The 19111-nt window shown below is 34.4% G+C and overlaps 2 protein-coding genes across 2 annotated transcripts in view; one reads left to right on the forward strand and one right to left on the reverse strand.

Moving 5' to 3' along the window:
* LOC128997822 (oxysterol-binding protein-related protein 11-like) overlaps nt 1-3940 on the reverse strand; it is a 30132-nt gene extending 26192 nt beyond the window's left edge. The window contains exons 1-2 of the mRNA XM_054423564.1: nt 3763-3940; nt 3297-3485 (exon numbers count right to left, since the gene is read on the reverse strand). Coding sequence (XP_054279539.1) covers nt 3297-3406 — 110 coding nt within the window. The 5' untranslated portion in view covers nt 3407-3485; nt 3763-3940. The remainder of the gene's footprint in view (nt 1-3296; nt 3486-3762) is intronic.
* Nucleotides 3941-6102: 2162 nt separating this feature from the next.
* On the forward strand, nt 6103-18991 carry LOC128998694 (ras-related protein Rab-31-like). The gene is made up of 5 exons (XM_054424939.1): nt 6103-6288; nt 7281-7408; nt 8352-8484; nt 11281-11436; nt 12692-18991. The coding sequence occupies exons 1-5, from the start codon at nt 6246-6248 to the stop codon at nt 12886-12888; spliced, it is 657 nt and encodes a 218-aa protein (XP_054280914.1). The 5' UTR covers nt 6103-6245; the 3' UTR covers nt 12889-18991.
* Nucleotides 18992-19111: the final 120 nt, after the last annotated feature.

Genomic DNA, 19111 nt, shown 5'->3' on the forward strand with positions numbered 1-19111 from the left:
AATTTTTAAAGATTAATTTTATCTAGGTTTGATGGTTACCCCAAAGCAGAACCACGGGCAAGTGTGACCTTGTCGTAGAAAGACGGCGAGTGCTGTAGAAAGCCCAGCCCCCAAAAAAAATTTGAAATGAAAAATTAGGCTAGGCCTACTTATTTTCACAGGCAATGTTAGGGCTGCATGGTACTTTCTTAGACTTACCTGTACCGTATCAGTTTCTACAGAAAATGCTATGTAACAAATTTATAAAATTATTTTTGTTTGTTTTTCCAGGAAATATTTCTGTAGAAAGTCTATAATTTTATTTTCTGCAGAAAAATTCTCCGTTCTGCAAACAGTAACGCTACAAAACGTCATGCATTACGTAAACGAATGCTGCGACGTCAATTTCCTTGCATGAATCGTGAGTAACGCATAGAATAACCGAATTACTAAAGTGATTCAATGTACAGTAATAATAGTACCTAGGTATATTCAAACGGATACGAGCGTTTGAAAACTGATTTATTTCCAAATATTCATTAAAGCTACCTATCAAACCTCATGGTTCATTTCTTATACGCAACTTGGACCATGAAAGCACGCAGAAAATTTTTGGATATTTCCAAGTAGGCCTACGTTGCAGAAAGTTTAAAAACATTCTGCTTTGGGGATGGCTAAGTAAAGCTAACATATAGGCGTATATGTTACATGAAGGGTTTGCCAAAATCAGCCAACATTATCTTCCAAGTAGGCCTAACTTATTATTTATTTATATAGGCTACCTATTCTAAATCTTGAATAGGTAGAGTGTTTCTGATTCTGAAAGGCTAATAAGATGTTTCTATGACTCATTTTGAGAAAGAGGACATCACATGTGTTGATATGAATAACAAATAATTAAAGCCTATTTCATAACTCAACTGGTGGCTACAAATAGCCTTAACCATCATTGATTATTAATCAACATTCATGTTTCTGGCCCCTGAACTAACTTAGCCTATATTGTTACAACAATAATAGGTTTTTTACATACCTCCGTCAAATAGTTCAACGATTAATTGCTCATCAGCTTACATGTTTTGTTGCGAAGACAACATTTTCAAAGCTTGCAACTCGTCAAAAACACCATATCAGTATCATGATAGCGCTACTGTATCTAAATGTTTATTGTGTATTTCTTTCCATTTTAATGTTTTTATAGTGGTCGTGTCGTCTGTGTTATAAATGTGTTTTTGACGAGTTGCAAGCTTTGAAAATGTTGTCTTGAAACATGTAAGGTGATGAGCAATTAATTTTGGACTATTTGATGGAGGTATGTAAAAAACCTATTATTGTCATCATTATTAAGGTTGCTTGTGATACCATCGAGCAAAGTTGTTTAGAACAGTATGGTTCGGTTCATAGAGGACATGGTGCAAATTTATACCACAGCCCCTGTCAATAGCTTAGCTTAGTGAATTTTAGGAAAATAACACTTTTGATACCAATGATTTCGTCGCTACTTAGGGGGGGATAAATGTAATTAGTGTCCCCTGTGGCTATCTTACTCCGGTTTCAGCAATTTATCAAATATTTAAATAACTTCTTGATCAGCATTGTACATGTTATTAAATTTACGGAAAGTAAGTAAAAGAAACGTCTTATAACACTTAAAACATAGGCTATATTTACGCTTATACAGTTACTCACAAGACAGTAAATATATAAAAAAGATGGTAAGTGGTTATCGATTTCGATTGGACACTCCAATCATTATCAGACCCAATAGGCGAATGACAAGAATCTTGAATGGCGTCCCTACTTATACCCTATTGGCTACCGGAAGAAATCTTCTTAATTAACTTGAGGGATCTTCTTAGGTGTCCAGTTCTTTTCCTATTGGCTTGGCTAAGCCAAGCTATGTTGTCAGATATAGTGGTATCTTATAGGCTCGGTATAGCATGGATCTAAAGGCTGCGATCTTGTGGATTGTCGGATGGATAGACTTGCTGTTGATTGTAGTGTCCGTTTGCGTAGGTTTTCTGTAGATTTCGAACTCGATCTTGCTGTCTTTTCTCCCTAATGTGAGGTCCAGGAAGTTTGTTTTCTTCAAATTCGTTGGTAAAGGTGAGGTTCGAATGGTGGCTGTTTAGTGTCTGCATCATCGTTTCGTGCTCTTGCCCCTGGGCTTGTCTGAAGATAACAAGAATGTTGTCTACATATCTAACATAGCCTACAGTTTTACATCATGATTCTTTCTTAAAATCTTAAACATTTCTTTTTCCTGATGCTGTAAAAATATTTCTGACAAAATTGCCGAAAGTGGACTTCCCATAGCTAAACCATCTGTTTGTTCGTAAAATCTATTGTTAAATCTAAAATAATTTTGTTTCAAAACAGTCACAAGCAATTTTACAATCTGATTGACATATTCAAATTGTCTAAGCTATTCTGTAAAAGCCTACATTTAACAAGATCTACAGTGTCAGATACAGGTATGTTGGTGTACAGATTTGCGATAGACTATCAAATGAGACAAGCCTACTATCCAAATCTATATCTATGTTCATTACACGTTCAACAAATGCATGACTATTCTTTACATTGTTGGCTATATGTATTCTAATTCTAAATCATTGCTTAGCTTACTTGCTAATAATTTTGAAACATTGTAGGTAGGAGCACATTTAAAGTTAACTACCTAAGGGTCTGATGAGTACATTCTTCTTGTGTATTTTCGGGATCCCTTTCATCACGGGCGCTTTGGAATTTAGGATGTTCATCTTCTTCGTTAACCGCTTCAAAAACCACATGTCTGCGTGGAGAACAACAAACCGGAAAGATCAAATGTCGCACAACATCCGTTACAAAATGGCCACTCACTAGGAAAAATGGAGGATAGTCTAGATATTTTAAAGAATTGTAACAAAGAATATGTAATGAATGCTTGGGAAGAATTGTATATTTATAAGGAAAAATTTAAAAATAGAGATGAGTTGATTAATGAACAAGTAAATTTCGATTCCAGTTGTACTTATAAAAAATTATTGGCCAGTGTTTCCGGTAGCCAATAGGGTATAAGTAGGGACGCCATTCAAGATTCTTGTCATTCGCCTATTGGGTCTGATGATGATTGGAGTGTCCAATCAAAATCGATCACCACTTAACCATCTTTTTAATATATTAACCGTCATGTGAGTAACAGTATAAGCGTAAATATATGTTTAAAGTGTTATAAACGTTTCTTTTATTTACTTTCCATCAAATATTTTAAAGGGATTATAAGACATAAGTGTGTCCATAGTGTAAACCTACTGTTGATGTGATGAAAAACTTACATATTTAAAGATGATGACCTGGATTGAGAAACTTGACTAAGGTTACAGGTTTCCAAACCACATTGCTTCTTCTTTGCCTTCTTTTTTCTCCGACGTATCATATTCTTCATACTTTTTACTCCCTTTAGGACTCAACATCATCTAGAGTTTATTGGTTCTTGGTTGATCCACAAATGTATCAGGCCATGCCTATTTCCAAAACATATTGATTGATATTAGCATAGCCCAGAACTGTACAGAAACTGTACTCGAAGAAACTTCCAAACCACACTCTTATAATGTAAAATATCTAATAAACATGACTGCAATAGCTTTAGCTTAGAAGTCAAAATATAGTATTTATACCCAAATAAAATTGCTAATCTGTAAGTAAACCTCAGCCAGAGCTGATAACCTAGATTTAAATATTATAGACAATTACAGTATTACACTGCTTATTGCAAATCACTTTATAAGCAGATTGTACCTCTTTTACTACATTGCAGCTCCATTTAACTGGCGTTAAAAAAACTCAAACTATAAATTAATTTCAAAATTTACAATAGTAATATTAACTTGGATCTGTAACTTCAATGACATAGCAAAACGAATATTAGGTTATCATCATCAAATACCACCCATACCATACCAACCAAACGCCACCCCAATCATCACGTAAAAAAAGGTTAGTGGTTAAATCAAATCACGCAACATAGCCAACTGATTGTCTGTAAAACAAAAACTAACTCGCTGAAGTTGGCCCCATCATAATGAGCACAAATGATAAAAAATATTTTTAGTAAAAAAATATTTTAGTTTACTGTATGATGTATTGTTTACAAAATCCTGATGGTGGCACAGTTAAATAAAACACCCTGAATACTGTATAAATTTAATCTAAAAGCGACTATTTTCAACCGATTTTCTCAATGTGGTGGGGCGGATGACGTCATCACCGGGGGCAGTTTTTCCGCATTTACTCAGGTGGTTTTACATCACAAATTATAAAGACTATATATTGTTGTAGCACAAAATGAGCACTAAATCGTGACACCATTTTCAACCGATTTGCTCAATGTGGCGGGGCAGATAACGTCGATCACCAGCGGCAGTTTTTCCTCATTTACTCGTTTGTTTTTAGAGCACAAAATATAAAAACTATATATTGTTGTAGCACAAAATGAGCACAAAATTTCTATGTATAATACATTGTTAAACCCTTTGGTGGCGGGCTGAACGTGAAGTTAGCCCCGCCAACAGTTTTAAAATATTTTGGTGTGTTATTGTTGAGCACAAATTTTTTTATATATACTTTTGAGAAGCACAAATTCAACACTAAATTATGGATATGTTTTTATAATTTGTGCTCATTATGGTGGGGCCAACTTCACGCGAGTCAAAAACTATAATGATGATTGTCTTAAATCGTGGGGCCTGTCTCATAATAAACTTAACATCCTTATCCCACAGTAACTAACGAATTTTGTGTCATAAAGCATACCTGTTAGGTATACCCTAAGGGACGATTTTGCAAAATGATAGGCAATATTATATGACACCTTCACGTAAATGGAATGTCTACTTGCAGTATCCAAAGTCACTTGTATATTTTGATAAATTAAACGGAATGGATATTTGGAGAGGCCTATCTGAAGTCAATGGTGCATTAGCCTAAATCCCTCGACCTATCTGTTATTACTTATTCATTTTGTAGATTATCGTCAACGATCGGTAGTAATCCGATTGTTCTTCCCTTTTGTTCTGTACTGTATTGTGCTAGTTTAGACGATTCGTTGACTTACTTATGTTGAATCTTTCGTTTACGATTAATTGTTATCTAAACTTGCAAATATAATGTCATGGCACAACCAATAAACTACAAGGCTCATGTTAAATTTCCAAATTTAAATTCAAGTGGAGAAGTGCCCTATCTTCCGATTTGTACCATTTCAGATTTATACCTTCCCGTAGTTGGTTACTATGAGTGTGCTGAACTTTATGCGGATCGCTTCAACATTTCAGGAGGATTATTTGTAAAACAAAACTAGGAGTGTAGTATAAGAGCTTAGCTCGCTTCGCTCACTCCGTCCATTAAAATAATGAATTTAAATAACCTGAAAATTATCTCTTTCCTTCCTAGAAAGACACTTTCAACTATTAGGTAGGGGAATAAACGTTTAATAATTAAGTCATGTTAAGATGGAGGTGGAGGAAGTGGGTACTGTCACGGCCGCCTTTAAATCCAGGCCGTGGCCTTCGAAGTGGCAACATCGCAAGTGGCGTTGTAACAGCTGTTTTGTTTGGAAGCAGCTAATGGTATTTCAGTATTTACGAAAGATTGGTTACTGGGCTATGACAATATTGATTGTACAGATATAGATTTTTAATTCATATTGTTTCGGTTTTCAATTCTGTATGTTCTATTTTCAATATTTTGATAAATTTATGTTCATAAATTTAAATCAATTAAGTGCGAATTAATGAGCTGATGTCACCTGTCTGCCATGTTATCTTATGGGACGTCTGTCACTAAACAACACCACTTGTGACGTTGTCAATTCTACCAGGCCGCGGCCTGTAGTTAAAGGTGGCCGTGGTACTATTGTACTCGTTGCGATGGTTCTACAATAAACCATTGGTAGCTGCGATGGTTACATCAAGTGTTTCATGGTAAAAATTTAAGACAACCTACTACAGTAGAAAGTAAGTACAACAGCTGTCAGCTGTGATGTTATTGCATCAAAAATCTACCCAAATTGTAATTGTTTTGTTTTATTTGTTTGTTGTCCCTACTTTATCTATCTATGTCTTGTTGGTTGGTTGAGTATCTGTCAACAACGCTTAGGTTAAGTTTGTTATGTAAATTCATTTCAATATAAATACAATTATTGTTTGCAATATAACAAATTTCAAACCAGTGATGTATGGATTTTAATTTAAATCTTTATTGAAGTAATTGAGGAAGAAGCAATGAAGACAATAGAAGGAAAAGTCGTGGTTTTGGGATCTCAAGGTACTTAATTGTTTAGGGTTATGTAACTTAAAACAATGGAGTTATGCTAACAATTTGAGAGTTATTTTACAGATTATACGACTCTTAATTTATGTAAAAATGTTTGCTTGTATTACATGCTATTTCGCTGAATAGTTCATTATAAGACTACAATTTTAGATGATAAGTAGGAATCATACTTGATGTTTAAACCTCGGTTTTATTTATGTTATAAACTCTTCAAATTTTTAAGCTGTAAAAACAACAAACAATAATTCAGGCCTTGAATATGCCTTTGATTAGTGAAAGCCCACTGGTTCTACATGTTTACCAAAAGCAACATTTCTGTTTAGGGGCCTACAGCATAAGTTTAATTGAAAATAGCCTAACCTAGGCTAATTAAAATGTTCAAACTAAATGTTAAAAACCAAATCAAAGTTCACGAGTCATTGCAGGGTTGCCACCTTAGGTAAGGGAAAGATTGGGACCAAGGCAGCGATGTCGTGGGTTCGGGTCCTGGTTGCTGCTGCTACTTTTAATAAGTACAGTTCCCCTTTGCACTGTACCGGCTCGCCCCTTGCTTTGCTGAGTTACGTTACACACATTGGTCCATAGCCTATGTGGACGAGCAAATGCTAGGTTTAAAGAGGCCGCTAACCTCTTTGTTTTATATGAAATTGATGGTTAATCATTGCTGGCTAGGGTGTAGGTGCTGTATTCCGAGTAGTAATTAGTTGTCCCTGTCCCATACAGTATTTTTTGTAAAAATGTTTGTGTTAGTTTTTTGTCTGTAGGCTAGGCCTATATATTTTAAAGACTTTATGAAAACCTCCTAGGAGCAACAATTTCTTGTCTTTGGGCTTGACAAATAGGCCTACACCTCAAGAGTGTCGAAAACGGATGTCAATAAGGTGACTTACTTAGTTACTTGACTTATTTCCAAGGCTTATTACTTAAAAATTACATATTTCCTATAGCTTATATTTCCAACCAATTCATTTACATTTTTTTAGGTGTTGGCAAAACTAGCATGGTTGTTCGGTACATTGGGAAGATGTTCAGCCATCATATAAGTCCTACTATTGGGGCATCGTTCTTCACTTGTAAGATAAATATTGAAGACACAAGGATAAAATTACAGGTAAACAATCAATTAACCAAAAAATATTCCCCAAATTTATGGTCATAAGAAAATTAGTGTACAAATAAGCTAGTAGTGTACACTTGGATCTACTTAAACTAATATTGTGATAGATTTACATTTGGATAATAGTGGAGCTTAGTGTAATGTTTGGGACATTTAAACTTAAAAATATTTTATTCTGAATAAGTTAACATAAGAATAAGAATATTTTACTTCCATTGATCTGTTTAGTAATACTGTGCAAGTAAAATAATTTAACAATTTTCCAAGATTCAAGATTTATCGAGCTGTTCAGTGTTGTTTACAATAGTTAGTCACTAATACTAACAAAAAAGAGTTGCCATTCCTCTTGACTCACAAGCTTAAGTCCATCATAAAGCACACCATGCAAAATAAATAGGCCTAGATAAATAAAAAACTGTAAAACATGCGGAGGAAAAATGTAAAAATTTACAAAACAGGAAAAAAGCACAAAACTCAAAAACCACACTCATACCTGTAGGCAGGGATATATTTTATTAATCTCTTCTTTAAATTATTTTTTTTACTTTATTGAGTTATGATTTGTTATGAAAAACTCCTGCAAGGAATAAAATGGGTTTGCAACCAGCCTGGGTCTTAATACTAGGCTTAAACTACATAATGAAATGAAATACCAGGCTGATATGTACCAGGACAGGATATAGTATTGTCCTGTATATAAATTGACTACAGCAAAAATTAATTAAGGGCTCTTTCTTAAACAGTGGCACAATCTAGCCTGGTCAAATGCAGGATTAGTAGTTAATGTTTAGGCCTACTGTGTTGTAAAACTTATTGTACCTACTTTTAATTATTGTAGGCTACCTACTTCTAATTATTATACCTACTTTGTCACTGAAGCGTACAGGCTGTTATTGACAGTGTCAATGATTTGTCATGTTGATTTTTGTTTTTACAGGTTTGGGACACAGCCGGGCAAGAAAGGTTCCGATCCATGGCTCCAATGTATTATCGTAATGCCAATGCAGCCATTTTAGTTTTTGACATTACACATTACTACACGTTTACATCAATCAAATCCTGGGTCAAAGGTAAGCAGATTATAAAATGTGTGATGTAGGCTTAATTCTGTAATATGAAGTAGTCTAGGCCTAATAATTTTTTATTGTAAGTTTCACCTAATAAACAAATTAAAAATAGCCTAGTTTGAACGTTAATCCATTTTTGAGCAAATGTATTCACAACGTGAGTAAGTAGGTAGTTATTTTTAACATCTTGAAGCATCGACCAACTGTTAAACAATGCCAATCTACAAAATAATCGGCCCAACAAATATAAATTATTACAGACAAATTTCTCTACCATCGGCAATATAATAATTTAAAGAACATTTTTTGCAATCAATTAACTTCCTTCTTAGAAGTAAAAATACTATTCTAGAGGAGGACAAGGAAAGTCTGCTATTAATGCTGTTCTAAGATTTTTACCCGCATTTAAAGGGTGAGTATTTTGTAAGTGTTACTGGATTTAACAAAAGCATTTGACAGCGTAAATCATGAATTTCTACTTTTAGAACCACATAAAATTGGAATCAGGAACTATGATCTTAAATGCTTTAAAAACAGTTTATTAGGCATTTAAATTGCATACACAATTTGTTTCACCTCCTATATGGAGCAATCATCAGGCAGCACATGGAAGATTTGTCTAACCTACTCACAGTCAATTTTTAGGGAACACACACACACACACACACACATACAGACATGAAATATTTATGATAACAGATGACTCTAACCAAACGGAGTTAGTTAAGTGCAGACTCAGTTTCAATTCGCACTGAACTTATAAAAAACAATTAGTATTGCCTACACAAATAATACCACAAAAGAGATGTCAATTAAAACTGAGTCCAAAGACGAACATAATTAGATTAGGAGGTTTTAGGAATATGCTTTAGGATCTTTGCTTTTTTGTTGCACGGTATTCATAACATTTTTGTATCCTCTAAGTTTTACCCCATTAGCACAGCCAAATTAATTACCTTTCATTTTGATATTTATAACATTTACAATTTGTGTACTAATGAATAAAACTTCTTGACTATCTTAAAACAACAGTAGTGGCTACACTTAAAAAAATTTAAATCCAAAAGGACTGTCATAGTCTCCGGCTGGAGGGCGATACACAGAGATAATTGAAATATTGAAATCAATGAGTGTAACTCCGCAAAGTTCAATGTTCATTTCTGAGCAATAGACATTTAAATTAAGCAGTTCAAAATTTAATTCATTATGCAAGTAAAGAGATACACCACTATTCTTGTGTTGAGTTCTGAAAAAACCATTATCATACACTAAATTACCAATGGTTTTATAATAGTCTATTTCAACAGAATCTAGCCAATGTTCACTTATTCCTAGTACAGCAGGCATATGCTCACTTTCAAAGTTGGAGATCAAGTTGAACTTTGTTCTCATGCATTGGACATTCATGAGAACTATCCCAAGCTTAGGCCTATCTTCAGAATAACTATGGCAACTAACGTGTGGACTAGAGTACTGCTTATTACCTTCCGTTATTGCAGTGGTCTGTGATTGTTGGTTGGTCTCTTGAACAAAAAACGTTTCAGTGTAACGTACTTAGGCCACATCGAACCATCCTGAAGTTTGTCTCGATGTTCAAAACCAACTCCAAGTTTAAAGCTACAGTTTAGTAGTCCCTTGGTTTCTAGCTTTTCAACAATGCAATCTACATTAGGAAAAGAATCATGAATATATTTACTTACGTCTTCAGCCGTTGTACCAGCCTTAACCTTACTTAAGTGAAACCAGGCCTTTTTCTCGCCACTCAAGATTGCACTTTCCTTAGACTCACTAGTGCCAATGATGGGCCTAGATTGTCTAGCAGGATTAGATTTTCTTCCCTTAATCACAGCTTCCCTGTATGATTTGTTTTGTTCCTTGCCTGACTTCAGATGGGCATTCTTTGACCTCAGGCTAGGGCTAGGGACGTCGTGGTTATTTTCAATGCCAGAGGTATTTCCACGTCCTCGTTTATGGGCAGACACTTTCTGCCACTTATTAGTGTTCTCTTCGTGATTGTCGCCTTTGTTGCAATTTAGGTTAACAGCAGCTTCAAGATGTTGAGTTTCACTAACACTAACCAATGTGCACGAGATCTCTTTTCCACTAGTACTAGGTTGAGGTAGCTCGCCATTTTGATTTCCAGAGCCTTCTTCCTCTTCCTCTCCCTCATCACTGTTTTTGTTTCGATTTTCAGATTCAATAGTCGATTTCCCACTGACATCAGATTCGGTGTGTCCATTCGGTGTGTCTTCAGGACTCAAGACTTCTTCTTCCCCATTTTTTTCCAATCTTGTCAAAACTTCTGGCTGTCTGCATGTCACATTTTGCCTTAACCTAACTTCAGCTTCCTCAATAGCATTTAACCTAATATTAAGGGATTCATTATCCTTCGTCAATTCTTCCATAGTAATAATGAGTTTATTCATTAAAATATTTATGTTAATCAGTTCCTCTGTACTCAAGTCAAGTGTTCTTATCTTAGCTAACCTGGTTGTGCATCCATCACACATCCACATCACTGAATCTTCTAACTCACTTATCATACGATATTTCTTGTCTTCTAGGTTGATACATTTTGCGTGAAACCACTTTTTACAGAATCCCTCACACAACAACGCTTTAACCCGCTTTTTAACAAATTTATCACAGCTAGCACAGTTCTCGTCAACTTCATCCACCGCCATTTCAACCGGAAGTCTCTCTTAGTCTAGCAACACTAGCAACACTCTCTTAGCCTATGCTGTTAACTGTAGGCCTATGAGATATTAAGTTATCAAATATATGTTTTACATTTTTCAGAACTCCAAAGGAATGTGGACGAGCCATTGGTTCTGTGTATTGTAGGCAACAAAACAGACTTGGAACATCAACGTAAAGTAACAAAGGAAGAAGCCATGCAGTATTCTCAGTCTATTGGAGGAACGTACTTTGAGGTGTCAGCACTTAATGATCTAGGTATTGTGAAGTTCTTTTAAGTTGTAGATAAATAAGTTGGCCTACCAGAAATTGCTTAGTAGTAACGTCTTACTAAGGGTACATGGCAGGGAGCGAGCTGGTCTGGTGAGAGAGCGCAGGGCTTCAGAGTCTGAGGTCCTGGGTTCAAATCCCGCCAATCACCTATGGCTATCACCTTTATCTAAGTTATATAACGCCCTCTAGGACTAACCTAAAGTAATGTGTAAAACGGTTCTGGGCTATAGGGTCCTAGGATGTGAAGGTCGGACATAAAAAAAAGGGTGCAATGTGTACTTGAATGTTTTTAAGAATGTAAAGAAGTTCTAATTAGCTGACAAAGAGTGATGAAACCCAACAAGGTCGCTGATCAATGCATAACATGATTCTGAAGGAATAATGTTACTGTTTGTCTCAAATCAGCAGAACCTAAATATAGTAGACTTACAGTAACTTATTAACCATGTTCAACCTTTACTTTTATTTCTGACAATTTATGTAATCAACCATACAGGATAAGTGCCTAAGAACCAGAGAAAGCAATGGTTTATATATCTTCTACATTGTCAGAATCTGATGATGTTTCTTCCCTCTCTTTGCAATGTACACATAATCTCCTCATACTGTTAACTGCAATGACCACTTGTACTCAAGCTGGTACTACTAGTCTCTCTAGGCCTTAGGTCTCCTTCCCCTCGTATCTCTCCTTAGTACCTTCTTCAACAAGCTCTCTTCATTTCTCCTCAAGATATGGCCAACCTACCTTAGCCTTCTACTTTTGGCCTCTCCTACAATATCAGGGTCTCGGAATGATTTTTTTAACTCTTGGTTGTGGCGGATTCTACATACTCCACCTTCACACACTGGACCATATATAGCTCTTAGAACTTTAATCTCAAAGGCTATATTCTTCTTTTCCGTGTTTTTGCTCAGGATCCAATTTTCCCCTCCATATAAAAGTACTGGTCTAATTATTGTTTTGTAGATTCTAATTTTTGTTTTCCTCGATAACAGCTTTGAATTAATTAGTTTTCCACGTGCATACCAACTTTTATTTGCTACATTTACCCTTTTCTGAATTTATATGTCTTCTGTATTTATACCAAATAGTACAACACCTAGATATCTGAAATTATTAACTCTTTGGAATTTGTGGCTGTTAATTTTTAGAAGATTGTCATTATTTCCATCTTCTGCCCTTGCTACTCTCATAAATTTTGTTTTCCTCATATTAATATTGATTTTGATGTTCTTTTAGGAATAGAAGATGTGTTTCTTAACACTGCTATGGGTTTGATCAACCTCAGTAAAGACTCCTTAGTGACTAGCCTAAGGGTGTACGACTCCAATGATCGGCCTGAGCCTAACAGTGGTAGAGGTTACGGTACAACCACTATCTCAGCCCAAGACCACGTAGCTCATGCCGAGACAGCAAAGTCACCATTGTGTTGCTGAACCAAGCGAATCTCCTCTTCTTATCATTTGACATGCTGATTCGTTGGTCCGCTTATTCTAAGGTATTTCGTGAATTTTGACCAGACTTTCGGATAGAGAAATCTGTATTTATATACTATTCGGAGAAGTTGTTTGGTTGTTTGGTAGGAGAAACAAAAATGTCTGACTCTAATTGCCCCAATCTCTTCCATATTGAGTTTGACCAATTACAAAACTCAGTTTTGTGGTTTGAAAAGAAAATGGTCATAAAATAGAAGGCTAGAATTATCTACAATAATGTGATAAGTGCAATTATAATGTATAGTTTGGTTAGTTTTATTACTCATTAATTGTTCTCTTTCATACCTTGTGGATCAATTATTCAGATGGTGAAAATGAACGAAATCTTATTGTTACTGTGTAATCTCTGTGAGTCTGCAAGATCTTTGTTGAGTCGAGATCAAACCGATTTGTTCACACTTAGTCTACTAGCCATTCAATTAACCTTACAATTCAATATCTACATTGTTACTTTATTTATACTTTATCTGTGATTTTGTACATGGCGTTAGCTACACTGTTAGATTTGCTGTAGTGTTGAGAATTTTATATCATCTATTTTTATTTTTTTATGAATGATCTGACAATTTTACCCTCGGTAAGAAAGACTTAATTATCTTGAAATTGTGTTTGTCAAAGGATATATTACTAGGCCTATGTAGTTTATTGATTTTTTAAAGAGATTTATTTTTTTATGTGGTGAAATGTTTGGAGGTTTAATATTCTCGAAGAACCAAGAGTACCGGTACTTATAAGAATAAGCGCCTACTCTGTCAAAGCATTCTACTTAATCCTAGTTTTTTTGGTTTGCTTTAAAATAAATTGATTGCTATATTCTGTTTGTTTAAAGCATCACATGTGATGAAATATACATTGTTAATTGAACAAAACTATTTTATCAGGTTAAAAAAAAAACATTTTTTACTTAAAGTCATTCCTATCGCAGTACTTATAAGAATGTTTTATACTGTAAAGTTATGTGCCTTAGTTTAGTAATTTTCTAAAGTTTTATGGATGAAATCTTGATATTGAATATTATGTATTACAGTTAAAGATATTATTAACATTTTATGACAAGTAAAATAAGTGAATTTTGTTTGTAAATAAATAGCAATAGTGTATTTTGTATTTCATACTTAGCTGTAGATAATTTATTTACAGATTTTAATAGACAACATTTTAGATATTTTTTAAGCATGGCTTCGACTGTGACACTTAATATTACTATTGTTGAGCTGGTCTTAGGCACGTGTGGAACACATTTTTGTCGTACTTCATAAGCTGTGGCTGAGCATTATGTATATTTATTTGTCAATTTTAAAATTGCAAGCGTAGACACACTTGCAATGGCCTCAATCGAACACATGATATTGAATCAAAATTTTGTGAAGTCAATAATGGGTGTCCAGCCGACCTAAAATCGGGAAAATAGGAAATTGTATGTGAATTCTTATGACCTGCTACAAAAAGTCTGTGTTTATACAAACATTTTGTATCGGATGAGGAAAATTTAGATTTGGAATCATTTGCTATTGATAGCAGCCCATAATGTTGAGGTTTTAGTAAAAAAAAACGCAAGTTGCCAGGATCGTAAGAAATTATCTAATTTTTGCTGTGATTGCTAACGATTATCTCGGTTGTTGCCTCGATCATGAGATATCTTAAAAGTAGTTACCATAATCAATGGTGATAATCACAAATGTTGCCGAAATTGTGGGAAATTATCACGGATGTTGATTGTACAAGATGCTCTTAACGTTGCTTCTATTATGGCATTAAGACTTTTGAAAGTCAATTTTAAATTTAGAACTGATTCAAAACAAAGTAAATAACATTAATTTTATTATCATCATCGAATAAGATGGGGACGCCACCTAGGTGTGTATTTTTCATTAGCCAGGACCATTTATTAACACGTACGGCGATCGCAACCCTCACGCGGCCGGGTCATTACTGACCCAAAACCCGCACTGCAGTGCATCAATCTGCTGCTCAATGCGAGCCTAGCTTCGGTCGAAGCTATACCACGTTAGCGTGTAGTGTGTGACATGATGTTTGTTGTGGTGTAGGTTGGTAGTAAATTTTCCCGCAAAATCCCCTTTGGCAAGCTTAGGAATATACTTGTTGTATTGTCTTTCTCCCTCCAATTGGCAGTACAATGGGACCGGCTATGTTCTAAGCAGTGCTGCTATCTGTGGCTGTTTTAGCGAACTACGTTGACTTGTCGTAACGCAGTACATCACCACACATTATTTGCTATTCGTCAGACCGAAATTTGTAAGCCAATCGCCCGGCAATCGGGCTTGCTCGATGCTGTGCCGCACCCGGGATACGCCCGCCATTGATGGGCCGCAGCGAACGCGTTGAGCTTAGTGATCAAGGACAGCTGGGTTCAGTTTCAAACCATCATAAAACTTCACACTTTTCTTAGGATCGGATGATCTTTTGATTAAAACCACTGAGCTACCCAGCTAAGCATATACAGCTATATACAGTATGCATATATAGCTATATACAGTACGTATATACAGATTTATACCCAGATTTAGACTGTACGTTCTATATTGTGTTTAACAAAATTTGAACTTGGATTTGAGATTTTATATTCCTTTATTTTACCATGATTAATGTGAGTGATTACAGCAACTAACCTAACATTGAATTTCAAACTGGTTATATATAAGAATCTGGAAGTTTATGATAAGTAAGTTTGTAAAATGCAGAATAAGTTTTTATTTGGCCATCGGCACAGAAAACATACTACTATAACCCAGAATGCCAACCGCATGCATAGCAACGCTGGTGGCGCTGCCTACGAATTAACAGGCAAAGCTCTCTCAAAACACTTAATGCTTTTTACCATCCGGTTGGCATTCTGGGTTATAGTAGTATGTTTTTTGTGCCATCAGTCACTTCAATTTTCATGGACTTTTGCACCACCTAAGGTTGACTCATTTTAATTATGTATCATTGTTCACAATCATGCAGATCACAATAGTGTTAATATTGATTTTATGAAGTTATACTCTTTAGTCTTTTCACTGCTAATATCTGCAACTAGCCTACTTTAAAAACTAAGTAGTCTGCTACATCCATAATGTGATAAAACTTTACCTCTTTTGACTAAAGCTTAAGAATATCAAATGAATTTAATACCATTTAGAACATTTTATACAACCAGTAATAACCTTGTTTGAATAATATATAAAAACAGTAAGAAACATTCTAATAAAGTTGAACACTTTTTTTGTCTTAAAAGACTACATTTGATTTAGTTTATTACTTAAAAATATTGTAAAATCATAGATTTACATGGCAACTTCAACTAGGTGTGAGCAGTGCAAAACTTCATTTGGACCACTTTAGCTAAGATATGAGTGGTAATGACTATTGAATTGTGTTATTTCTGAACCGCCAAGCTTTAAATATTTTATAAACAAAGTGCCAAAAGACTCAAGTTAGCCAACAAATCAAATCAGGGCCATTTGTTGATAAAGTTGAATATTGTTACACCATCAGATCACAGTTTAAGTCTTTTTCTAAATAACATTGACTAGAATAATAAAATATACAAAGGCTGTCCATAAATTAAGGTATCCACCGCGTTCCCTTCAAATCTAAGCAATCTAGTTGAAATGAGGTCAAAGTCGTGTTTCTTGAAGTCCATAGCCAGTTAACAGAGGAGTTTGGAGGAGGTCTTTGACATTTGCACAACGTTTGAATCAGTGGTTGACATTAAGGGAATTCTGTGTGGTGTGAAAGAATGAGAAAGATTGTCAAACCAATAACACAGTATAAGACTATATGTCAGCCCTGGAAGTCTGGAACACACCGGTCAGCAAGTAAAGTTTCCTCAAATTTAATCACTGTATCGATGGAAACCGACAGTTGCTGTCAACTCCCTAATCCACTTTGCATTTTTTTTTTTTTAAACACTTTTCTGCATGTGCATATCTAAACGGGCAACCCGGCGACCGTAATCAACGAGGAAACCCCCACCAAATTCCTAGATATACTTTTCTTTAGAATGCTATTTTAAATTGATGTATTTTTGTAACTTTACTTGTTTCCCTCCACATGATATTTACAATATTCATGACAATGGATTTTTGATATTCCATTACTTGATTGTTTTGTGCCAATCTCGCAAACCTAGCGGACCAAACTGTTGTATTTATAAGTTTGATTTTACTCTTTTAGAGCAATGTATTTTTAAATATGACCTCACCTCTTTATAGATCTTGTTCTGTAAATATTTAAGTCACCAAAATATTTCAAACAGTGTTTTATATTGCAAAATGAATTAATTTAATTTGTGCCTTGAATGCTGCCTTGAAAAGTATTTTTTAGCTTTTGTAAGCATATTTCTTAGTAATCCTAAACCTACTTAAAATAAACTTTGTATAGCCTATGTGGTGTGGAAACTGAAAACGTACCTCTTGTCAGCTAAGTAAAAGTTTCAGTACGACCAATATAGGGGATGAAGATAAAAAAATATTGAAGCTCGAGTTTTTATCAACTTTTATAAGTTACCTAATTTATCATTGAACTTGCTGGTATTGGTTAAAATATTGAATTAAAGTTGTAAAAGGATGAAACAAATAATTTTTTTAGCCTCTGCACGGTCTGAGAAAAGGTACCTCTTGTTGCTCAATGTTATTTCGCCATAACGACAAGAGGTCTCTAACATTCACTTTATAAACAGGCTTAAGTCCAAAAAAAGAACATCCCTTCATTCTAGCGGAAATTTAGATAACCAAAATAAAGTTCAGTTTAAGGAGAGCAAAATATCTCACAAATGTTGCGGTCCCGTCCAGAGGTAGGTACCTTTTATTACGTTATGGAGAAAAAATATAGGGTTGATAAAAGGTATCTTTTCTAAAATTAAATTTTTCGACATGCTTCGATAAAACAATTATTTTCATGAAAACTATGGTGAGTTTAGACAAAAATTTGTATTGCCTTAAAAGTGGATATTACAAGCTTTCTTTCGATACCAAAACTGTTGCTTGAAATAGTAATAAAAAAGCAACGGTTTTTATGCGTATTTGAAATTTTCACATGACTTTTTCTCAAAATGACCCTTTTCCCTAACAAAATTTCAAAGTCCTATAACTTTAACAACAACAAAATCATAAATTCATGGGACTTGCACCAAGTGATTTGGAAGTTAATAAGGAATTAAAAATATACAAACTGAAAATACAAAATTACCTTTTCCCTTTCCACATAGTTTATTTTTAATATTGGCAGTTTACTTATTTCTTGTATTAGTTTATTCTTGTCCATACTTTAAGCTGCGTTGTTTGTGTCACACAAATGATTGTGTACACTAAAACAGAACTGTTGTATATTTGTGAATAGTTTTCTGAAATATTTCAATAAAAGTGTGACCAACCTAAAAATAGTAAGATAATACATATACTGCAATAAAAACATATTTACCCTATGACATATTATGTGTATGTTTGTTTTAGCTGTAGTGCAATACAATTTTACATAGATTCCAAATATTAGTTAAAATAGTATTATTTTAATTACGCTACTAATAATAACTAACCCTGAGGAATATTTTTTGGATAGATATTTTGTTCAGTTGCAAAAGTGTAGGCTACATTGTTATATACTTGGAAAACATGTCTTCCTCCTTTGTTAAATAGCAATAGTTAACCAAAAAGTGTTATTAACACTCTAATTTCAAACTTATTGTCTAACTGTGATACAAAAATAGTTCAAATGGTACAGTAAAGCTTGTAGTGTTTTTAAGCGATAATATTCGTCAAAACAAACAAACGTAATACGTTTAAGTAGTTTGGATACTGTAATTAAACTTGTAGTTTCACAGGAATAGTCCACCCTATATCAATAGCCTACTGTAGTAAGAATGACATTGAGTACCAATTCAACCACTCAATATAGGTTTCTTGAATCTTTAAATACTAGAAAAGCTTGTTTTTGTACAGTAGGCCTACACACCAGTCATTTCTATCGTTACTCTTTATTTTTGTTGTTAAAGAATACAATTTTAGCAGTGACTATCAGTATTAAACTGAATAAAATTAAAACCCCCTTGAATTGAGTCTTATTTGCCCTTTAAATTATCAAACCACTCTTTACAAATTCATTCTAAGTAGTTTTTAATTGTATTTTATACTTATCAAGGCCTATGGAATTTGAACATTTT

The sequence above is a fragment of the Macrosteles quadrilineatus genome, unplaced genomic scaffold, assembly GCF_028750875.1.
Source record: "Macrosteles quadrilineatus isolate MER2022 unplaced genomic scaffold, UCM_ALF_1.0 Scaffold_7__1_contigs__length_78375512, whole genome shotgun sequence".
NCBI classification, from domain to species: Eukaryota; Metazoa; Arthropoda; class Insecta; order Hemiptera; family Cicadellidae; genus Macrosteles; species Macrosteles quadrilineatus.

Coding starts and splice junctions, on each gene's coding strand:
- LOC128998694 (XM_054424939.1), top strand. CDS start 6,246: ATGAAGACAATAGAAGGAAAAGTCGTGGTTTTGGGATCTCAAG. Junction 6,289..7,280: donor CGTGGTTTTGGGATCTCAAG/GTACTTAATTGT, acceptor ACATTTTTTTAG/GTGTTGGCAAAACTAGCATG. Junction 8,485..11,280: donor AATCAAATCCTGGGTCAAAG/GTAAGCAGATTA, acceptor TACATTTTTCAG/AACTCCAAAGGAATGTGGAC.